Source organism: Panthera tigris, chromosome A3 (genome assembly GCF_018350195.1).
Source record: "Panthera tigris isolate Pti1 chromosome A3, P.tigris_Pti1_mat1.1, whole genome shotgun sequence".
Lineage (NCBI taxonomy): Eukaryota > Metazoa > Chordata > Mammalia > Carnivora > Felidae > Panthera > Panthera tigris.
The window spans coordinates 1652620-1672465 of NC_056662.1; the positions used below are offsets into that span (position 1 = coordinate 1652620).

At 67.1% G+C, this 19846-nt stretch overlaps 2 protein-coding genes across 2 annotated transcripts in view; one reads left to right on the plus strand and one right to left on the minus strand.

The window, feature by feature from the left end:
• Positions 1 to 11273, plus strand: part of LAMA5 (laminin subunit alpha 5) — a 51770-nt gene extending 40497 nt beyond the window's left edge. The window contains exons 48-80 of the mRNA XM_042979978.1: positions 87 to 236; positions 771 to 922; positions 991 to 1101; positions 1285 to 1396; positions 2039 to 2209; positions 2389 to 2585; positions 2700 to 2816; positions 2954 to 3108; positions 3393 to 3534; positions 3639 to 3741; positions 4325 to 4435; positions 5157 to 5336; positions 5427 to 5575; positions 5656 to 5826; positions 5965 to 6101; positions 6180 to 6333; positions 6470 to 6603; positions 6679 to 6841; positions 7246 to 7380; positions 7551 to 7699; positions 7769 to 7901; positions 7985 to 8128; positions 8232 to 8362; positions 8465 to 8623; positions 8712 to 8847; positions 8956 to 9101; positions 9170 to 9362; positions 9438 to 9602; positions 9729 to 9885; positions 9995 to 10128; positions 10226 to 10319; positions 10477 to 10599; positions 10784 to 11273. Coding sequence (XP_042835912.1) covers positions 87 to 236; positions 771 to 922; positions 991 to 1101; positions 1285 to 1396; positions 2039 to 2209; positions 2389 to 2585; positions 2700 to 2816; positions 2954 to 3108; positions 3393 to 3534; positions 3639 to 3741; positions 4325 to 4435; positions 5157 to 5336; positions 5427 to 5575; positions 5656 to 5826; positions 5965 to 6101; positions 6180 to 6333; positions 6470 to 6603; positions 6679 to 6841; positions 7246 to 7380; positions 7551 to 7699; positions 7769 to 7901; positions 7985 to 8128; positions 8232 to 8362; positions 8465 to 8623; positions 8712 to 8847; positions 8956 to 9101; positions 9170 to 9362; positions 9438 to 9602; positions 9729 to 9885; positions 9995 to 10128; positions 10226 to 10319; positions 10477 to 10599; positions 10784 to 10923 — 4748 coding nt within the window. The 3' untranslated portion in view covers positions 10924 to 11273. The remainder of the gene's footprint in view (positions 1 to 86; positions 237 to 770; positions 923 to 990; positions 1102 to 1284; positions 1397 to 2038; positions 2210 to 2388; positions 2586 to 2699; positions 2817 to 2953; positions 3109 to 3392; positions 3535 to 3638; positions 3742 to 4324; positions 4436 to 5156; positions 5337 to 5426; positions 5576 to 5655; positions 5827 to 5964; positions 6102 to 6179; positions 6334 to 6469; positions 6604 to 6678; positions 6842 to 7245; positions 7381 to 7550; positions 7700 to 7768; positions 7902 to 7984; positions 8129 to 8231; positions 8363 to 8464; positions 8624 to 8711; positions 8848 to 8955; positions 9102 to 9169; positions 9363 to 9437; positions 9603 to 9728; positions 9886 to 9994; positions 10129 to 10225; positions 10320 to 10476; positions 10600 to 10783) is intronic.
• Positions 11274 to 11479: 206 nt separating this feature from the next.
• On the minus strand, positions 11480 to 17826 carry ADRM1 (ADRM1 26S proteasome ubiquitin receptor). The gene is made up of 10 exons (XM_042979984.1): positions 17725 to 17826; positions 16794 to 17007; positions 16081 to 16197; positions 13986 to 14109; positions 13582 to 13668; positions 13053 to 13134; positions 12560 to 12792; positions 12170 to 12327; positions 11909 to 12011; positions 11480 to 11703 (listed from the first exon to the last, which is right to left on the minus strand). The coding sequence occupies exons 2-10, from the start codon at positions 17004 to 17006 to the stop codon at positions 11600 to 11602; spliced, it is 1221 nt and encodes a 406-aa protein (XP_042835918.1). The 5' UTR covers position 17007; positions 17725 to 17826; the 3' UTR covers positions 11480 to 11599.
• Between the last annotated feature and the right edge of the window lie 2020 nt (positions 17827 to 19846).

Below are 19846 nucleotides of genomic sequence, written 5' to 3' on the forward strand. Positions count from 1 at the left end.
GTACCGGGGAGCCGTGGGGTGGCCGGCCCCCAACCCCCCCCCCCCCCAACCTTCTGCCAGCGCTCACCCCGCCCCTCCGTACCTAGGCTGCCGGTGCCAGGGGGGCCACTGTGACCTGCACACCGGCCGCTGCACGTGCCCCCCCGGGCTCAGCGGGGAGCGCTGTGACACCTGCAGTCACCAGCACCAGGTGCCGGTGCCCGACGGGCCTGGGGACCGCGGCGTCCACTGCGAAGGTGTGCCCCGTGCTCTGGCCCTGCTCCGCCAGCCACGCCCGTCCCCGCCTCCTCCCAGGTCTGCCTGTGGGCGTGTGGGTCCCAGCCCCTCGTGACCTGGCAGTCCCTGTGCTAACTTCAACTTCCAGAGAAACGCTGTGACCCCAACTCCCTCTCAGTTTTCCAAGGGGTCCCTGAACTTCATGCTGACCCACTGCTTCCTTCTGGTCCCCAAGTCCTGGACTCCCCAACCGGTCCTTAGCACCCCTGGACCCACCCTGACCTTCTACCCGCTTCCTGGCACCTGCCCGGTTCCCTGCTGACTTTCTGAGTCCGTGCTGACCTTTCGGTTGATCCTGTGATCCCCGTGCTCGCCTCTGACCCTTACTAAGCGCGTCACTTTCAGCGTAGCTCAACATTCCTGCGTCAGTTCTGTGATCCTTGGCTGACCTGTCCCCACCACGCCATCCCCCCGATTCCTTCCCTGGCCCCACGCCAACCCCCGACCCCATACTGACTCCCCCTCCACCCCGCCCTCGCCCGTGCTGCCTGCAGTGTGTGACCACTGTGTGGTGCTGCTCCTGGACGACCTCGAGCAGGCCGGCGCCCTCCTCCCTGCCATCCGGGAGCAGTTGCACGGAGTCAGCGCCAGCTCGGTGGCCTGGGCCCGGCTGCACAGGCTGAATGCCTCCATCACTGACCTGAAGGTACACGTCAGTCCGGCCCCCCAGCCTGTCTTCCCAGGGCGCAGGTTCTCACCTTCTCTCCTCCCCAGAGCCAGCTCCGGAGTCCGCCGGGCCCCCGCCATGAGACAGCACAGCAGCTGGAGGCCCTGGAACGACAGAGCTCAGGCCTCGGACGGGACACGCAGAGGCTGGACGGCCAGGCAGGACCCTGGGGAACGCCTGCGGGGAGGCCCCTCCCCCAACGCTCCCGGGGATGCTCCTCCCCTGGAACACCCCTTCCCGCAGCGGCCTGGACCTCCGGAGGTCCTCTCCCAGGGCTCCCGACTGTCTGCTCTCACCCCTGATGCTCCGTGCCGTGTTCTGACGGGACGCTGTGTCCACAGGCCACAAGAGCCCTAGCCCGGGCTAGCCGGCTGCTGGACGGCACTGAGGCCTCGCTGGGCCGGGCGCAGACACTGCTGGCATCCATCAGGGCTGTGGACCGCATCCTGAGTGGTAGGGGCGAACCCAGCTGGGCAGGGGATGGCGGGCAAGCAGAATGGTGCTCAGGGTCCGAGCCGGAAGTGCTGCCTCCAGGGGGCTTGGTGCCGAAGAGCCCCGCAGGGTTGGCTGTGTCGACGGGGAGATGGTGCCGTGCCTGAGTGGGCCGCAGGGCACAGCAGGGGGCAGGAGGGGATGCAGGTGTGGCCGGAGAGGAGCGGGCAGGCGGATGCTGTGGGGCGTGCCCCCGCCCTCCCTGGGGATACCATGCCCCCTTCTGGTGGTGCCCCATTCCCTGGAAAAACTTACGAACAGATCAGTCACCGCAAGAAGAGACTGGGGGGCGCAGGCCTGGCCCAGGGGTCAGGGAGGAGGGGAGAGTTCAGCCCACTGCTGTCCTGGAGCAGGAGCTGGCCAGGCAAGGAAGCCGAGGGGACGGGCTGAGCAGATGGGCGGCAGGGTTTGGGGTGGGGGTGAGGAGGTCAGGCGGCCCAGCAGCCGAGCACAGCCGTGGCTTGGAGCCAGGGTCTTTCGACTCATCCAGGGCGTTTCCGGGTCATGTGCTGGTGCCCTGAGCGTGCTCAGGCGGGGTCTAGTGGGCAGAGGTCGGCCTGGGCCGCGGGCTGGCCTTGACAGCCCCCACCCCTGCCCCTGTAGAGCTTGAGTCCCAGACAGACCACCTGTTCCCGGCCAACGTCTCAGCCCCGTCGGGTGAGCTCGTGCGCCGGACGCTGGCCGAGGTGGAGCGACTGCTTGGGGAGATGCGGGCCCGAGACCTGGGCGCCCCGAGAGCAGCGGCTGAGGCTGAGCTGGACAAAGCCCGGAGACGTGAGTGGTGTGGGTCCCAGAGAAGGAGGGATGGGGAGGGACTGGTCCGGGAGCCCCAGGGGGGGATGGTCAGCCCAGAATGGCTGAGATGGGCTTGAGATGGGGTATCGGGGACCGGGCGGGACCAGGGCCTCGGGAGTTCCGCCTGCACCCCCATCCCTGTGTGGGGTCTTGGCCAGTGCTGGCCCGCGTACAGGAACAACTGACCAGCCGCTGGGAGGGGAACCGGGCACTGGCCGAGCGCACCCGAGACCAGCTGGCCCGGCACGAGGCCGGCCTCATGGACCTTCGAGGGGCCCTGAACCGGGCGGTGGGCACCATTCGGGAGGCGGAGGAACTCAACAGCCAAAACCAGGAGCGCTTGGAGGAGGTCCTGGTGAGGGGCCCTCCTCTCCTTCCCTCTCCCACTCACCTTCCTGCCCCGCAAGCTCCTTGTTACGTTGTCCCATCTTTTTGTCCCCGTTACCCTCTCCTTCCCTGTGGCCTCCAGCAACGGAAGCAGGAGCTGTCCAGGGACAATGCCACTCTGAGTGCCACCCTGCAGGCGGCCCGCAACATCCTGGCCCAGCTCTCGGAGCACCTGCACGGCATGGACCAGGCCCGGGAGGTGAGTGCCACTCCTGGGGGCACCCAGGCAGGTCCGGGTGGGGCTTTGCGTGTAGGACGCGCCTCCGGGTCCCCACATCAGGTGAGAGCGAGTAGGGGGTCGGGTTGAAGGTCCCATTTGGCCCTCCCCACCCCCAGGAGTACGAGCACCTGGCCGCAAACCTGGACGGGGCCCGGACCCCGCTGCTGGAGAAGATGCGGGCCTTCTCCCCGGCGAGCAGCAGGGTGGAACTGGTGGAGGCCGCCGAGGCGCACGCGCGGCAGCTGGACCAGCTGGCCCTCAACCTGACCAGGTGCGAGGCCCGAGAAGTGCCAGGTCCTCTCTGGGACGCGGCGGGTCTGGGAGGGCTCTCGGAGAGGCTGCTGTTGCCCACAAGGTCTGGGCAGAAGCCCTGACCCCAACTGGCCATAAGCTTACAAGGAGGGCACACCTGGCAGGGAGCAGGGAAGGGATGAAGCGTGGGGGGCTGGAGGGGGCGGGCGGGCGGGCCTGGCAGCTGCGATGGCAGGAGGGAGGGCCCGAGGATGTCTGGGTCCCCCGGCCGCACAGCCAGCGTCCCTCTCCCGCCCCCCACAGCATCATCCAAGGAGTCAACCGGGACCGTTTCATCCAGCGGGCCATCGAGGCCGCTAACGCCTACGGCAGCATCCTCCAAGCTGTGCAGGCCGCGGAGGGCGCTGCTGGCCAGGCGCTGCAGGAGGCGAGCCGCACGTGGGCGGTGAGGCCCCGCCCCTCCCCACAGCCCCGCAGGAGCCCCTGCCCTCCCCCTGCCCCGGCTCCCGCCAGGCGGGTGTGACCCGGGTCCCGTCCCCGTGTCTGCAGACGGTGGTGCAGCGGGGCCTGGAGCCCCGAGCCCGGCAGCTGTTGGCCAACAGCAGCGCCCTGGTGGAGGCCGTCCTCCGGGAGGAGCAGAGGTTGGGCCGTGGTGAGTGCTGGGGGGGGGGGGGGGGGGGGCGGGGGGACGGGGGCAGGCCCTTTGTGCCCGCTCACGTTTGGGGAGGGGAGTCGTAGGTGACGGCGTGAGGGAGGGGGAGGGCTGCCTGTGGGGGAATCCCGGTCACCGTCCGCGTGCTGCCCTGGCAGCCATGCAGAGGGCCACCACTCCCCTGACCTTGTAACGGGCCCGGGAAGGGTCTTTGCTACTGTCCCGATTTGGGGGCCGCGTGCACAGCAGCCTGTGGCATGAAAAAAGGTGGCAGGAACGCTCCCTCTGCTGCCAGAACCTCGGGGTGTGCGCAGCCCACAGGCGGTGGCCCAGCTCTTCCGAGGTTCCGTTATCTTATGTACGAGATGGGGATAATTACGCCTGCGGAGGGACCGGGTGGCTGCCAGGAGCCCATCACTCCAGCACCTGCCCAAGCTGGGGGCCCTCGTGCCCAGATGTCCCCGTCTGTGTGCACGTCGGCCTGGGTCCATCCTCGCTGGTCGGGCCGGCAGAGAGGGCTGGGCCTGCCTGCCAGGAGTGGGGGAGGAGGGGCTCCCGGGGCTGAGGCTGCCTTCCGCCACAGCGCGGGCTACCCTCCAGGGCACCGGGACCCCGCTCCGAGATGCCCAGGCCAAGAAGGAGCAGCTGGCAGCCCGAGTCCGGGAGGTACAGGCCATGTTGGCCATGGACACAGGTAGGTTGGTCTCCGTCTGGCCTCACCTTCCACTTGTCCTGGGGCGAACAGACCCCTCCCCCACACGGGCGTCATGCTGGTCCGTGCTCCCCAGTGGGCTCCGACGGGGGACGTGTTCACGCTTGGGTAGCCCCAGCCCTGGGACCCTGCCTCTGGGGCAGGGTGGCTGCACGGGGAGTGTGTAGTGGGGACATTTCACCCCCAGGGGTTTGGGGCATTGGGCAGGACCTGGCTCCCGGGAAGGATGTCCAAGGGAGGACGGGGGTGGCTGGAGGACATGAGGTGTAGGTGGGACCGAGGTGGCCGCTGTGGCCGGAGCCAAGGACGCAGGCAAGGCCTCTGGGCAAGGACCGGTGTGCCCCCCCCCAGGTCCGACCGTGTGGAGCCCGCTCGAGGGTAGAACGTGCCAGCAAGCTTGCAAATGGGGCCCTGGAGACTTAGCAGGGCCCCGGGACAAAGGACGGTGGCCACGGGGAGGCAGGTCCCCGGGACGGAGGACGGTGGCCATGGGGAGTGGGCGTTAGGGTGACCGGGCTGTGGTCTGAGAAGCTGGTGTAAAAGGCACCATCTGGTAGAGGAGAGGACGGGACAGACAGCGGTGTTCCCAGTGCTTGTTCTCGTGAGCTCTGGGGGGAGCTGGCGGTCTCCCCGGATGGGAGGTGAAGCCGGGGTGGTCCTTGCCTGCGTCGCTCTGAACGTGCCTGTCCGCTGCCCACCACAGACGAGACGAGCAGGAAGATCGCTCATGCCAAAGCCGTGGCCGCTGGAGCCCAGGACACGGCCGCCCGTGTGCAGTCCCGGATTCAGGACATGCAGCAGAACTTGGAACGGTGGCAGGGCCAGTACGGGGGCCTGCGGAGCCAGGACCTGGGCCAGGCGGTCCTGGACGCGGGCCGCTCAGGTGGGCGCCTGGGGTGCGGTGCCCCCGATGGAGGTGGCCCGGGAGCCTGTGAGACGGGGCCATCGGGGTCACCCCCTCTGCTCCCCGCAGTGTCCACCCTGGAGAAGACGCTGCCACGGCTGCTGGCCAAGCTGAGCCTCCTGGAAAACCGTGGGGTGCACAACGCCAGCCTGGCCTTGTCCACCAGCATCGGCCGCGTGCGGGAGCTCATTGCCCAAGCCCGGGGGGCTGCCAGCAAGGTGGGCACGAGTGCCGGGGGAGAGCGGGCGTCCGGGGGGTGAGACGGTGGACGCTGATGAGCCACACACCCCCTGCATAGGTCAAGGTGCCCATGAAGTTCAATGGGCGCTCGGGGGTGCAGCTGCGTGCCCCTCGGGACCTCTCCGACCTCGCCGCCTACACCGCTCTCAAGTTCTACCTCCAGAGTCCAAAGCTGGCGTCTGGCCAGGTCACCGGGGACCGCTTCGTGCTGTACATGGGCAGCCGCCAGGTACTGGGTGGGCACAGTGGGCACGGCGGTCTGGGCGGAGCCAGACACCAGGTTGGCGGGGGGGGGGGGGGGGGGGGGGGGCGGGGTGTGTTGCTGTGCTGGGACCCCCTCCTGCTGAGTCTCCCGCCGCCTCCACAGGCTGTTGGCGACTACATGGGCGTGGCTCTGCGCGACCAGAAGGTGCACTGGGTGTACCGCCTGGGGGAGGCGGGCCCCGCCACCCTGAGCGTGGACGAGAACATAGGGGAGCAGTTCGCCGCAGTCAGCATCGACAGGTGGGTGGCCGGGCCCCCCCCCCGTGCTTCCCCTGCCACCTGGTGGGGTCCACCCCTCACCACCCCCTCTGCCCTCAGGACCCTCCAGTTCGGCCACATGTCCATCACGGTGGAGAAGCAGACGGTCCATGAGATCAAGGCCGACACGGTGGCCCCTGGGGCCCAGGGGCTGCTCGGCCTGCATCCTGACGACTTCGTCTTCTACGTGGGGGGCTACCCCAGCGACTTCACGGTGAGCCTGGGCCCGCGCTCCGTCCCGCCAGGCCCCGCTCCGTGTGTGGCTGCGGTCCCGCATGCTACACCGTGGGCACCCCAACTGGGGTCTGCCCTGGGTGAGGGGCGCCCTGACGTGTGCCCTGTGCCCACAGCCCCCGGAGCCCCTCCGCTTTCCCGGCTACCTTGGCTGTGTCGAGATGGACACGCTCAACGAGGAGGTTTTCAGTCTCTATAACTTCGAGGAGACCTTCCAGCTGGACACGGCCGTGGACAAGCCCTGTGCCCGGTACGTGCAGCCGGGGCCCGGCCCTCACCTGCGCGCGGCCTGCTCTTGGCTGACCCTGTGACCTCTGACCGGTAGCTCCAAGGCGACCGGGGACCCGTGGCTCACCGATGGCTCCTACCTGGACGGCTCAGGCTTCGCTCGCATCAGCGTGGGCAGTCAGATAAGCCACACGAAGCGTTTCGAGCAGGAGCTCCGGCTCGTGTCCTCCAACGGGATCATCTTTTTCCTGCACCACCAGGCACGTCCGCGGCCCGGCCCCAGCCCGGCCCCAGCGCGCCCCCTCCCCCCACCACCCTGTGCCGACCTTGCGCCCCCTCTCCAGCCTCCCCCCGATACCAGCCCTGCTCCCCGCTCCCCAGTGCCCCACTGCGTTACCGACCTTGCTCTCTTCCTAGCTCCTCCCCTCCCCACCCTGCCAGCCTTGCTCGCCACTCCCCCGGCCCCCCCCCCCCCCCCCCCCCCCCGTACCAGCCCTGCTCCCCACTCCCTAGCCCCGCCCCGTACCGACCCTGCTCTCCCCTCCCTAGCACTCCCACCGCCCACCCCATACTGACCCCGCTCCTCCTCCCCAGCACCCCCAGCCCATACGGACCCTGCCCCCACCACCCCGTACCGACCCTGCCCGTCCCCCCCACCCCCCAGGACCAGTTCCTGTGCCTGGCAGTGCGGAAGGGCAACCTCATCCTCCTCTATGACTTTGGCACCGGCCTGCAGGAGGCACAACCACCCCACAGCCTGGGGCACAGGCTGCAGGCCCTGACCTCCGCCAGCAAGGCGGTGAGGCTGCGGGGGCGGCCGGCGGGGCCCCGGGGTCACCCTCGGCGGTGAGGCTGGGGGGGGGGGGGGGACCAGCGGGGCCCGGGGTCACCCTCGGCGGTGAGGCTGGGGGGGGGGGCCGGCGGGGCCCGGGGGTCGCCCTGAAGCCCCCCCACGCGGGCGCCTCGCAGATCCAGGTGTTCCTGCTGGCGGAAAACCGCAAGCGCGTGCTGGTGCGCGTGGAGAGGAGCTCCGTGTTCAGCGTGGACCAGGACAACTCGCTGGAGCTGGCGGACGCCTACTACCTGGGGGGCGTGCCCCCGGACCAGCTGCCCCCCAGGTGAGCCCGCGGTGCCGGGGCGGGCGGGGCCTCGGGCCGGGCGCTGGCCCTGACGCCCCTCCCCCGCAGCCTGCGGCAGCTCTTCCCCTCCGGAGGCTCCATCCGCGGCTGCATCAAGGGCATCAAGGCTCTGGGCAAGTACGTGGACCTCAAGAGGCTGAACACGACCGGCGTGAGCGCGGGCTGCACCGCCGACCTGCTGGTGAGCCCGCCCCCGCCCTGGCCGGCGGCACCCTCTCCGGGCCCGTGTCCGGGGCCCTCACCGTCACCGTCCTCCTCCCGTAGATGCAACGGGCCGTGACTTTCCACGGCGACGGCTTCCTGTTCCTGGAGCTCCCTCACGTCGCTCCCCTCACGGGCCACGTCTACTCGGGATTCGGCTTCCGCAGCACGCGGGACAGCGGTCTGCTCTACCGCCGAGGATCCGAGGTGCGTCAGCGCCCGCTCCCGGCAGCGGCCGCCTGGGGCTCGGGCGGCTGGAGGGCGGGAGGCGTGCCCCGGCCTGGTGCACTGACCTGGCCGCTGTCCCCAGGATGAGCTATGCCAGGTGTCCCTGAAGCAGGGCCGCGTGACGCTCCAGCTGTTGAGGACGGAGGTGAAAAGTCGCGACGGCTTTGCTGACGGTGCCCCCCATTACGTCGCTTTCTACAGCAACGACACAGGGTGAGCTCAGCCCGCGGGGCCTCTGGCTGCGGTGCTGGGGGACAGGGTGGCGGCAGGGCCACCGGCAGGGCAGGGTGCGGGAAACGCTGCTGTCCCCCGCAGGGTCTGGCTCTATGTGGATGACCAACTTCAGCAGATGAAGCCCCACCAGGGGCCGTCCCCCGGGCCCCAGCCCCAGCCTCCCGCTGAGCTGTCCTTGGGAGGCAGGCCGGAGCCTGGCGACTTCTTCAGTGGCTGCATCAGCAATGTCTTCGTGCTGCGGTGAGCCTCCGGCGGGGGTGTGGGGGCCGCCACCCATCCCCCCACCCCCCACCCCCCCGACGCTGACCATACTGCGCCCCCCCCCCAGGCTCCTGGGGCCGCAGCGTGTGTTCGACCTGCAGTACTCCGAAAGCATCAACGTGACCGCAGACTGCGCTCCTGCGCCACGTGCCCAGACCCCTGGGCGGGCACCTCAAGGACCGCGGGCTGCAGCGCTGCGGAAGGTAGGGCGCGGGGAGGGCAGCGTGAGCGAGGCGGAGCTGGGGACTGCCGGAAGGCGGCCCCCACGCATTCCTGCGTCCCATCTGACCACCCCGCCCCCCCCCCCCCAGGCTTCCCGACGCAGCCGCCAGCCCCCCCGGGACCCCGCCTGCACACCACCCCGGCCCCTCAGGACCCCCAGAGATGCCTACCAGTTTGGGGGGCCCTTGCCCAGTCACCTAGAGTTTGCCCACGTCCCGGCCCCCCCGGGGAACTGGTAAGTCTGGGCCAGGTGGGGTGGGTGTGGGGGGGCCGCCCAGGCTGATGGCGCCGCTTGGCTTCCAGGTCCCAGGTCTCGATGCTGGTCCGCCCTCGCGCCCCCCGAGGACTCCTGCTCCTCACCACCCCTCTCATGGCCGGCGGCCCCTCCCTGCTTCTCCTCCTGAGCCACGGACGCTTCGTCGCTCAGACAGAAGGTCCCGGGCCCCGGCTCCGTGTCCAGAGCCGCCGGCGTTCACGGGCTGGCCGGTGGCACGTGGTGAGGCACTGAGGACAGGGGACACGGGCAGGGCCCTGGGAGCTCCGGCTCTGACACGCCCCCTCCCGCCCCCAGGTGTCTGTGCGGTGGGAAAAGACTCGGATCCAGCTGGTGACAGACGGGGTCCGGGCCCAGGACCGGGAGCGGCCTGGCCAGCGGCGCCGGGAGCCAGGGAGCCCCCGGCCCCGAACTCTCTTCGTGGGGGGCCTTCCTGCCAGTGGCTTCAGCCCTAGGCCCCCAGTGAGAAGCACCTCGGCGCCCCCCCCCTCCCCCGAGAACCACCTTGCTCCCCACCCCACCCCCCAGCTGAACTCCCCTCCCGGGGCTCCGGGGCCCTCCCCACACCAGCCCGTCTGTGCCCCACAGGTGGCCGTCAGCGGCTTCAGCGGCTGTGTGAGGAGACTGAGGCTGGATGGGCGGCCTCTGGGGCCCCCCACACGGGTGGTGGGGGTCACACCATGCTTCTCAGGCCCCCTGGAGAAGGGCCTATTCTTCGCCGAGAGCGGGGGAGTCGTCACCGCAGGTCCATAGGGCATCAGTGCGCCCCCAGCCCTCTGGGGAGGGAGTGGGGCTCTGGGGCTGGGGGGGGGGGGGGCAGCCCCGCCTCCCTGCCTCACAGCGCCTCCCCGCAGACACCCCGGGGGTCACCCTTCTTGACGTGAGCCTGGAGCTGGAGGTACGGCCCCAGACCGCTTCCGGCCTCCTCTTCCACCTGGGCCGGGGCCGGGCGCCCCCCTACCTGCAGCTGCAGCTGCGAGAGAAGAAGGTAGGTCGGGCGGGGGGCGGCGTGGGGGGCGCTGCTCCCACACCACAGTGTGGACCTGGGTTAGGGACGCTCTCCTGACTCCCCCGCCCCGCCCCAGGTCCTGCTGCGGGCGGACGACGGTGGCGGGGAGTTCTCCACGTGGGTGACGTGCCCCGCAGCCCTGTGTGACGGGCAGTGGCACCGACTGGCAGGTGAGCCGGGCCCCCCCTCCCATGGCCGAGCTCCCACCCCGCGCCTTTGTGCTTGGGGGAGTGCCCAGGAGGGGCAGCCGCGGACCGCCCAGCGGGACCCCCTGGGCAAGCAGCCCAGGCCCCTCCCAGCCCAGTCACAAGGACCCTGTGCCCGCAGTGACCAAAGGCGGGAATACCCTCCAGCTGACGGTGGACACACAGACCAACGGCACCCGAGGCCCCACGGTGGCAGTGGCCTCAGGGGACGCCCTGGCCCCTCTGCACCTTGGGGGCCTGCCCGGTGAGTGTGGCCTCTGCCTGGGGGTGGGAGTGGCCCCTGAAGGATCAGGTGCTGGGATCCCTCTGCTTCCACCCCACCTTCTGGGATGGGGCAGCCGGGGAGACAGGTTTTGGGGGAGGGGGCGCTGCTGGTGGGACACTGGCCTCTGTTCCAACCTGTCCCCCATCTTCCTTTGTGCCCCCAGGGCCCACGAACACACAGGCTGGGCCTCTGGCCTACCACGGCTGCATGAGGAACCTGGTGGTGAACCGGTCCCCCGTCACCTGGCCTCGCTCTGTGGGTGTTCAGGGGGCAGTGGGGGCCAGCGGCTGCCCCGCCACCTAGCGCGGCTGCCCCTCCAGTGGCCGTGCAGGACGAGTCTTCAGGGGCCCCGGGCCTGGAGTCCACGGGAGGACCGCCCCAGGCAGGCGGGCTCCCACCTCGGAGCCCGCAGGCCCTGCCCTCTGCTGTTTCAAAGTCTGTGTCTGTCTGGATTCTAGGTTCTAGGGGTGATGAATCTTCTTTCTGGAAATGGCTTTAAGTTATATCTCTTTAAACAAAAGGATAAATTCTATAAACTGGGGTTTTTAATACGTTTTATCTTTCAGTTTCGTTGAGATTTTCCTCCACCAATTTTTAGGAACGTGAGAAATCTGCCCTGCTTCTGAAATTAAAAAGTTACTACTTCTGTTTAACGGAGCGTTGACTTTAATTGTGAGAGGAGAAAAGCAGTCAGAGGCGATCGAGCCTCCGGACGTGCTCACGGGGGCAGCGCCGGCCCGGGGGCTCCCCTCGCCTGGAGTGGCTGTCCCCCCACCCCCGAGTCAGAACTGCCAGGGCTGGAGGGGCAGCGCTCGGCCCGGCTCCCTCCTGGGCACACGGGAAGACCAGAGGTGGCAGGTAAAAGACAAGACCTTTATTTCTCAGCAAGCGGAACGGAGGTGAGGGCGCGCTCCGCGCCACAGGCGCCATCGCAGAGGCCGCCGGCCGCGAATCCCGACCCCTTGGGGACAGCGGATGATTAATCTAAGCTCATGTCCTCCTCTTCGTCCTTCTTGTCCTTCCCGTCGCCCTCCTGCTCGGATCTGGCACTGTTCTGCATGGCTTTGGCAAATGCTTCCACATCTAAAATACATTTAAAAACGTGAGGCGCCCTTCCTAGACCCCGGCCTGAGACTGCCAGCTGGAGGGCACAGGAGATGAAAACGTCAACACCAAGGCCCAGGGCCACAGAACCTCCAGGGCCCAGCCGGCCAGCCCTGTGCCATGCAAACTACGAGGAAAAAAACAAACCCTGCCCTGGGCGCAGGGTGGGGGCGCGGGCACTTACCGCCTTTGTTGGCCGCCTCCACGGCCTCTGCAGGCAGGCCAAACTGGCACATGAGGGGGCCCAGCTGCCCAGAGGCCAGGGCTGCACTGAACATGCCCAGGGCCTGCGAAAGAAAGCCAGACGTCCCCTGAGCCCACGCTATTGGTGAAAGCCCGGGAGGGGGGCGGGGACGCTCCGCGACCGGGAGCCACGCTGAAGCTCGGTGAGCTGTGCCCCCTTCCACCGAGCACGTGGCAGGGGCACCCAGGCCACAGCGTCTACCTGCTGGAACTGGGGCGAGGTCAGCGTGTTCTGGATCTCCTCTGCCGTCTGTGGCAGCGACTCCCCAGAGGGCAGGTAGGGTAAGAGGCGCTCCTGGACGTCCGCGTTGGCGAGGATAGGTGCCATGATCTCGGGCGTCAGGACACTGGCCAGGTCAACTAAGACGTAAGCGCAGGGCCGTCAGCGGCTCGAGGCCGACACAGACACCCACGTAGGAAGCCAGCCACGGACGCCCGAGCCACGAAATTGGCGGGTGTGGCAAGGCGAGGGGGGCAGCGGCTCAGCCCGGGGACATGCTCGGCCCCACGCCTCGGAAAGCCAGCAAGCGAGCAGGCGGGGGGGCGGCAGGCACCTTCACCCCCCAGCCCGGACCCGAGGAGCACATGTTACCTTGCTGGCCGCCTCCTGGCCCTGCCGGCACGTTCATAGTAGCTAGAATGCTCTGAAGGTCGCTCAGCTGGATGGGCTGGGTTGGGCTGGCTGCCGTGCTGGTTCCGTTACCTGAACTGGGTGCGGGGCTGGGGCTGGTCACCGAGGCGGCTGCTGGAGCGGAAGGGGCGGGGGTGGCTCGGGTAGAAGAGGTGGTGGAGGACGGGGTGACTGCTGCCGACTGGCTCCGCGAGCTGGGGAGAGCGAGGGCAGCGATGGGACGGCCTCACACCCTGAGGGTGCCCGCATCGGTCCTGCCCCCAACGTCCCAGAACTGCTGAGACTCCGGAAGAGTCCAGGCCCCAAAGGACCCTCCCCGGGGGGGGGGGGGTCATGGCGGGGGGGGGGGGGGGGGGCGGTTCTCTGTCCTTCGCCATCTCCTATGTCCGGGCTCCTTCGAACGAGGGGACGCCTGGGGGCACACAGGCATGGTGGGGCGGAGCACAGGGCTCACCTGGACGAAGAGCTGCTCGCCGGAGGCCCTCCACTCCCCAGTAAGCTGGCCAGGCCTGGCCCGGTCAGGGCCCCCAGTCCCCCTGCGAGCAAAGAGACGTGAGCTCAGATGCCACACCCTCCCGAAGAGCCCACCTCTCCCGGCCAAGCATCCTGCACGAAACCCAAGGGATGAGGGGAAAGCAGAGGCCACGGCGGGCTGAGGTGCCGGACTAGCGACTGCCTCACTCCATCAGGTCCGGGCACCTCTGTCCCGGTCTGCAGACGACACACTTAGCGCGCACTAACACGCGCTGCAAACCCGGCAGAGCAGCGAGCGCTTCCCAGGCGTGCGCGACACACACCTGCCCCGGCACAACAGCGGGGGCGGCAGGGAACGGGGGGCCCTTCCCGGGGAAGCCGGCATGAGGGACACGTGTTCACAGAGACCACTCGGAGCCAACGAGGAACTAAAGGAAGAACTCGAATGGCAAAGCGACCCTAACTACGGCTGTCCGCCCCTAGCGCAGGCCGCGGGGCCGTGGGGTTACCCAGTCCTCCAAGGCCGGCGGGTCCAATGAGCTGCATGAGCTGGCTGTGGCTCATGTTCCCCAGCAGACTCTGCAAGCCGCCCTCGCCTGTAAGACAGGAGGTGCTCAGACTCGGGCCTGTCGCCGGGTCAACACCCACGGGGCCCCGGGGAGGCTGGGGGACTCGGGCTGACGCTGAGACGGAGCGCGCGCTGGGACCGCTCCCTCGGCTCTCCCCCAAACCACAAGTGCAACGAGCCGACGGGGTGGTGCTCAGACGTTTCACCCCTGGAAGGTGGGGCTGGGGACCGATGGGAGCTGGGACGCCTCCGCGTCCCTTTAAAACAACCAGCCTGCACCATCAGGGATCCAAGACCTCGCCACGTGCTCGGACACCCCAGCGTGTTCTGGGAGGTGACCGTTACCGCCCAGTGCAGAGAGCTCGTGGCCTCCACTCCCACTCGCCCCCAGCGCTCCAGGCATCGGGGGGTTGTTCAGATACTCGTTGACCTTGCGGCAGTGCTCCTCGTCCTGGTCCGTCTTGGGCTCCTGTGGGGGGAGGGGGTACAACCGGAGCTGCCACAGGGCAGCCCGCCTGCCACCGAAGGAGCTCGCACACGAGGGTGAGGGGCTCAGACGGGTGACGTTACCTGTCCACAGTCACACAGCACTGAGGACAGGGCCCAGCAGGGCGGACAGGGACGGCAGTCCCACAAGACCGCCGGTGCCGTGGCAACGCTGGTTCTCAGGGTAGGGACACTGCAGCACTAAAACCGCCCTACGTGCACCCGCAAGGCCTTGTGACCCTCCGGGACCGGACCCTTTACACAACAGTCTAAGAGCCACGAAACCTTCCGGTGACTCGCGTGAAGCCACGAAACCACCGGTTGTGACCCCAGGGCACACAGAGCAGCCCCAGCCGTGGCCCCTCGGGTCCGCTGGGAGCTCCATAAAGAGGCTCGCAGGCGCTCGCCAGCCACAACCTCCCGAAGTGCCCCCAGGCCCACGAGCCAGAGTGCCCACGACCCATTCCTCTGTCCCTGAGTGTGCACCGTGGGCCTGCAGGGTGCTAGGGACACAGAAGGGACAGAACAGAGCTCCTCCCCTCCAGGGCAGAAGGAAGTGGGGAGAAGGGCAAAATCGGGAGAAACAAAGACAGTAGAGCTGGTGAAACGATTTTTGTATTACTGTTACAAGTTTCTATTTTTGAGCGAGCACGCGTGTGGTGGAGCAGTGGGGGGTGGGGACAGGATCCCAAGCAGGCTCCCAGCTGTCAGCACAGAGCCAGACATGGGACTCGAACTCACGGACCCTGAGTTCATGACCTGAGCCAAAGTCGGACACTTAACCGACTGAGCCCCCCAGGCACCCTCTGAGGAAACATTTCTTGGCAAAACTGGGGAAACAAGCTCATGGCCCCATCTCTGTCTGCAGATGAAGTCTTAACGGAACAGGGCTGCACCCATTCGTTCACTTCTCGTCCACAGTGGCTCTCACGCTCCTTCAGCAGAAGCACAGCCTGTCCAGCCCACAGAGAGGAAAACCTTTTCTGCCTTGTTCCAGAAAGTGCTGGGGGGAGGGCAACAGGTTCACCTCTGGGGAAGGAAAGTGGCAACATCTGTCAAAACTGCAAAACCGGGGACACCTGGGCGGCTCAGTCGACAAAGCGTGGGGCTCTCGATGTCAGCTCAGGCCACGATCTCATGATCTCATGGTCCCCCACTAAGTGTGGAGCCCGCTTGGGATTCTCTCCCTTTCTCTCTGCTCCTCCCCTGCTCAGGCACACACCTGCGAGCTCTCTCAAGACGTTAAAAAACCCAAAAAACAAAAAAACCCTGCAAATGCACTCGTTTACCCACTTCTACCAAGTCCGCTTCTGGATTTTAACACGGCGATCACCACCACCCCCTGCACGGGAAACAAACCTGGTGTAAAATCACTCTTTAACACGCCGCCTGCAACAAATCGGAGGTGCAAACGGGCCCAACGGCCAACAGGTGGGAGAAGGCTGGGCGGCTGTTACGCCCAGTGGGATGCTGCCTGCCGCCGTGGGCACCAGGACGCCCTGCCGTGCTGACCCGAACACCCCAAAGCACACAACGGGGGGAGGGGGAGGCAGGGCTCAGAAAAGCCTGGAAAAGAACACTCCGTTTCTGTACAAATACACAGCAAGGAGAAAGCGTGTGGTCAACCTTGCTTCCGCCGTGCGTGCTCACAGCCCAGGGGGGCGGGGGGAAGAGTGTGTGACAAGCACATCATGGGCCGTGTGCCCGTCGACGCATCAAGACCAGGGCCCAGTCCAGAAACCGCTCTGTGTGCCAGGGAGTTCCGGGTCGTGAAAGGGCACCGGGAGCCCAGCCACAAGTGTGTACCCTCTGCAAAGGTCCCCTGCCCTGCTGCCTTTGGCGCTAGGAGCCCCACGGAAATTCTCAGGTTCCGCGGCAGTCACCTTCGGCCAGCACCAGCCCTACCGCCCGGTGAGCCACGAGGAAAGACAACAGGCCAACAAAACCTACCCACCTGCATCCAGAAGAAGAGCCGTTTGGACCCTGCCTTAAACTTGAGCACGTAGACCCTCCCGCTGGGGCACTGCGGCACGCGCTTGAACTCACAGTCGTCAGGAAAGATGATCAAATCCTTCAGAGAGCCACAGGGGAGGAGTTAGCGTCACACAAATACTGCCTCCGCGGGAAACACGCTGGGTCCCGTGTCGGGGGAGGGGGCGGGGTACACGATGCACCACCGGGTGGAGAGGCCAGGGTCACAGGCACCCCACCAAGGGCATGAGGGCCGGGAGAGGGGTTCGATGCTCAACAGGGAAGGGGGCCTTTCGGCTTTTCAAGGATTTTGAACAGAGACGTCTGGGGAACGACGTTCCCAGGTGGGTTCAAAGTGGGTCTGCACTGCTCTCAACAAGGAACACACGAGCCCGGAGAACAGACAGCGCTAAAAAGGAGGAGAGCTGGTGGAGCGCAGCGTTTACACGGCACCCGAATCCCAGGTACAATGACGGGAGCAGTCTACAGATCCGGGGCGGGAGACCCGAGTGCCCGTGAGCAAAGCGGAACAGCTGGTGTGGGCCCCGGAGCAGCGGCGCCCACATGTCCCAGCAGCACACGCCCACCGTAACAGGGCAGCCGCGTGTCCAGAGCCAAGTGTGAGCAGCTACGCGTGCTTCTGGAAAACCGGACCGTCCCGACGACCAGGCAGGCTTCCTAAGACCAGACACTTACGTCCTCCACGTTCCCAGATGTCCTGTCCTTCCAGCAGAAGTGAATGAGGGAGTCATCCGTCTGCTGAATGTACACGAGCCCTTTCCGTTTATCTGGGGTTACGGTAGTTCCTTTTAGCGACATCTTTCCTGCACGAAACTCCACCAGATACTTGTTGGAGGAGCCTCGGGAGCCTGGCACCAGGCTTGGAAACAGAGCGCCTGAAGTCGTCATCCTGGAAGAGCGACCAGCAAGCAAACCCGGTCAGGATCGTGAAAGTCCCAGCTTCCTCGTCCAATGTGACACTGGCGGGACAGAGCGAAAGGCCGCCACCAGGCCAGGAGAGAGGGGGCCCCCCGCGGCGGCGCAGTCTCCCTGGAGCACGCAGCCAGCAGGTGCCCGGGCGCGGCCGCAGCTGCTTCTCAGGTTTCTCCACGATCGGAATTAACCTGTGCACCCCAACCGCGCCCCGCTTCCCGCCGAGAACCCCGCTCAGCGCCACTTCTGCGGCCCGGGCCCCGAACAAGCTCAGCAACGTGAGCTAGGCGGAGACGGCGCCGACACCTCGGACAGGGCCGAGACTCCGGCCGGGCTCCGTCGGGGCACGCCCGTTAAGCTGCGACTCGGCAGACCGGCGGCCCTTGCACAAACGAGCGCGGTGGGAGGGTGGGGGAGGAGACGGGACAAGCCCCAGGACCGGGGTCGCGCCGCGCCGACCAGGCTCCTCCGCGCGGGGCCCACGGGCCCACCCCGACCTCGCGGCCCCCGCGGCCCCCGCGTCGCGCGGGGCGGTCGGGCCGGCACGGCCGCCGCCCGCCCGAGAGCCCGAGGCCCCCACGGCCGTCGCCCCGCGCACCGCCCCTGGCCTCCGCCGACCCGACCCCGGCTCGGGGACCCCAACGGCGCAGGCTCCGCCCCCGCAGCCGTCCCCGCCCCCCGGCGACCCCCGCACCTGGCCCACGCCGCGACTCGGCCGAGAGGCGCCGTCCGGGCTCGCTCTTCCTCCTCAGCGCCTGCCGGGCCCCGCCGGAAGTTCTTTCTCGTTCCGCCCCTCCCGCCGCTCTCGCCGCCGATTGGGCCGTGCCAGGGGCGGGGCCGACGCTGAACCGCCAGCGATTGGAAAGGGCAGCCGTCCGTCGCCCCGCCCCGCCCCGCCCCGCGCCCCCTTCCGGCGGAAGCGCGGGCGGGCGGCGCGCGGGCCAGAGCGGCCCCTATTGTTGCTGTGTCATAGGGGTGCGGCGGCGGCCCCTGGCGGCGGCGACCGGAGTGGCGTGGCAGGCGCCGACCCAGCGGTGGGCGTTGGAGCCCACATCCCCACCGTCGCGGGAGAGCGGCGGCACCTGCGAGGCGCGAGGGGGCGTCTCAGGTTCACGGCCAGCGCTGCAAGCCAGGTCCCAGGACGTGGAGGAAACAGTCCCCGAGTCAGGGGAAGGGCGTCTTAGGACCCGGGGGTTGGGGAGGGCCGGCTTCACGACCGCAGGGGTATGTGACTGAACCAAAGCCCAGGGCTCCGGGGCCTGGGACGCAGAGCCCACGACATCAACGATGGTCCTCGGGGGCGACAGAAGTCCCGTGCGGTACCCCCGGCCCCGTTTCCCCCGTAATGGTGCTAAGATGGGTACCCCCTGTTCTCCCCCAGGGGCCCCCCATTCCAGTGAGGACAGTGCTGGCATGGCTGCCTCCCTTCTCCCTGGGGGGGGGGGGGGCGGGGTGCCCCTACTGACCCCATTCTTGTCCAGCCCTCCCCCCCCCCCCCCATACCAGCGAAGACACTGCTGGCACGGCTGTTCCCCACACTCCTTCTGTGCCTGGAGTCCCCAGAGGCTGATGTGTGTGCTCAGAGTGGAGGGCAAGAAGCCCGTCCTCCATACTCACAATGAGTGACGGGTGGCCCTCCTGCTGGTCTTTGAGCCGCGTTTCCATCCTGCACTTTGCTTCGAGGCTCCAAGCAGTTAGCAAGGGGGCGCACACGGAGCCCTGCACCCTCCCTGCCCCATGCTAGACCCCCGTCCGCCACCAAAGCAAGGCCACTGTGCGAGCTGCCTGACGATTTACCAACTAGATGTATACACGGGCTTTGTTTGAAAGCTTTTTGTAAAAAGTGTAAAAGTGGAAAGTAGTTTTGTTTTGAAGATTTATTCACGCTGGTACGTGTGGGTCTGGTGCATTATTTTAATTCCTGTATAACCTGTGTAATAATAGTCTGAAGGACAACCGCTTCTGTGTCCATTGTCTTGAGATCTAAAGACTCACCAGTTTTGTTTTGGAAAATATAGCTGCTTTTCATTAAAAATTGTTATTTATGTTAATAATGAGTTCGTTGTCTTTTTATTAAATACCTTTACTTTTCTTCATTTCGTTTCTAGTAGGGTGAATCCCAACAGATAAGAGCCCCCACACAAACTCCACCGCCCTTGATAATTCCTGAGACCACAGGGGAGAGGGGCGCAGCTGTAAGCCTGTGACCGTGACCGCCCTCTCGGAGCTCAGGGGAAGCCAGAAAAGACAACGACGGGAAGATCCGCTCCGGGTGCCCCCAAGATGGGCCAGCGGGCAGGCGGCACTTGTTCAAAGTCAGGAAAAGTTAAAAAGCTGCCACAGGAAGCCGCAGGGAGACCAGCGAACTTTCCAGACCCTGCAGAGCATGGGGCCTCGAAGGGCACTAACCAGAGCGTCTCCTCAAGCAGGGGGTCGAGCCTGGGGCCGGCCCGGTGACGACATGTGAATGAGAAACAGGCATGGCCCAGGCCCCCGCCGCGGGGCGCCGTGGGGAACACGGCATTGGGGTGCACCCTGGCAGCCCCAGCAGAGCCGGAAGCCCCCGCGGCTCCTCCTGCGCCAGGCGGCAGGGCCTGGGCGCAGCAGCTAGAGAGGGGGCAGGACGTGCCCAGATGCGTCACCAGAGAGGGCACGGCCGGCAAGACACACAGGAAGAGAGCCACACGGTTGTTCCCGCGAGTGCAGTTCAAACACGCGGAGTAGAACCGTCAGAGCAGAGGACAGACGGTGCGGCGATTAGCAGGCGCCACTGGAGAACACGGTTTGGTGAGTGGGTTTTTGTTTTTCTTTCTTTC

What these genes read in the sequence shown, in the direction of transcription:
- ADRM1 (XM_042979984.1), bottom strand. Translation starts at nt 17,006, where the DNA reads ATGACGACTTCAGGCGCTCTGTTTCCAAGCCTGGTGCCAGGCTCCCGA. An exon ending in GCGAGCAGCTCTTCGTCCAG is followed by an intron (nt 12,793 to 13,052) that starts GTGAGCCCTGTG and finishes CGCTCTCCCCAG; the next exon opens with CTCGCGGAGCCAGTCGGCAG. An exon ending in GCCAGGAGGCGGCCAGCAAG is followed by an intron (nt 12,328 to 12,559) that starts GTAACATGTGCT and finishes CTTACGTCTTAG; the next exon opens with TTGACCTGGCCAGTGTCCTG.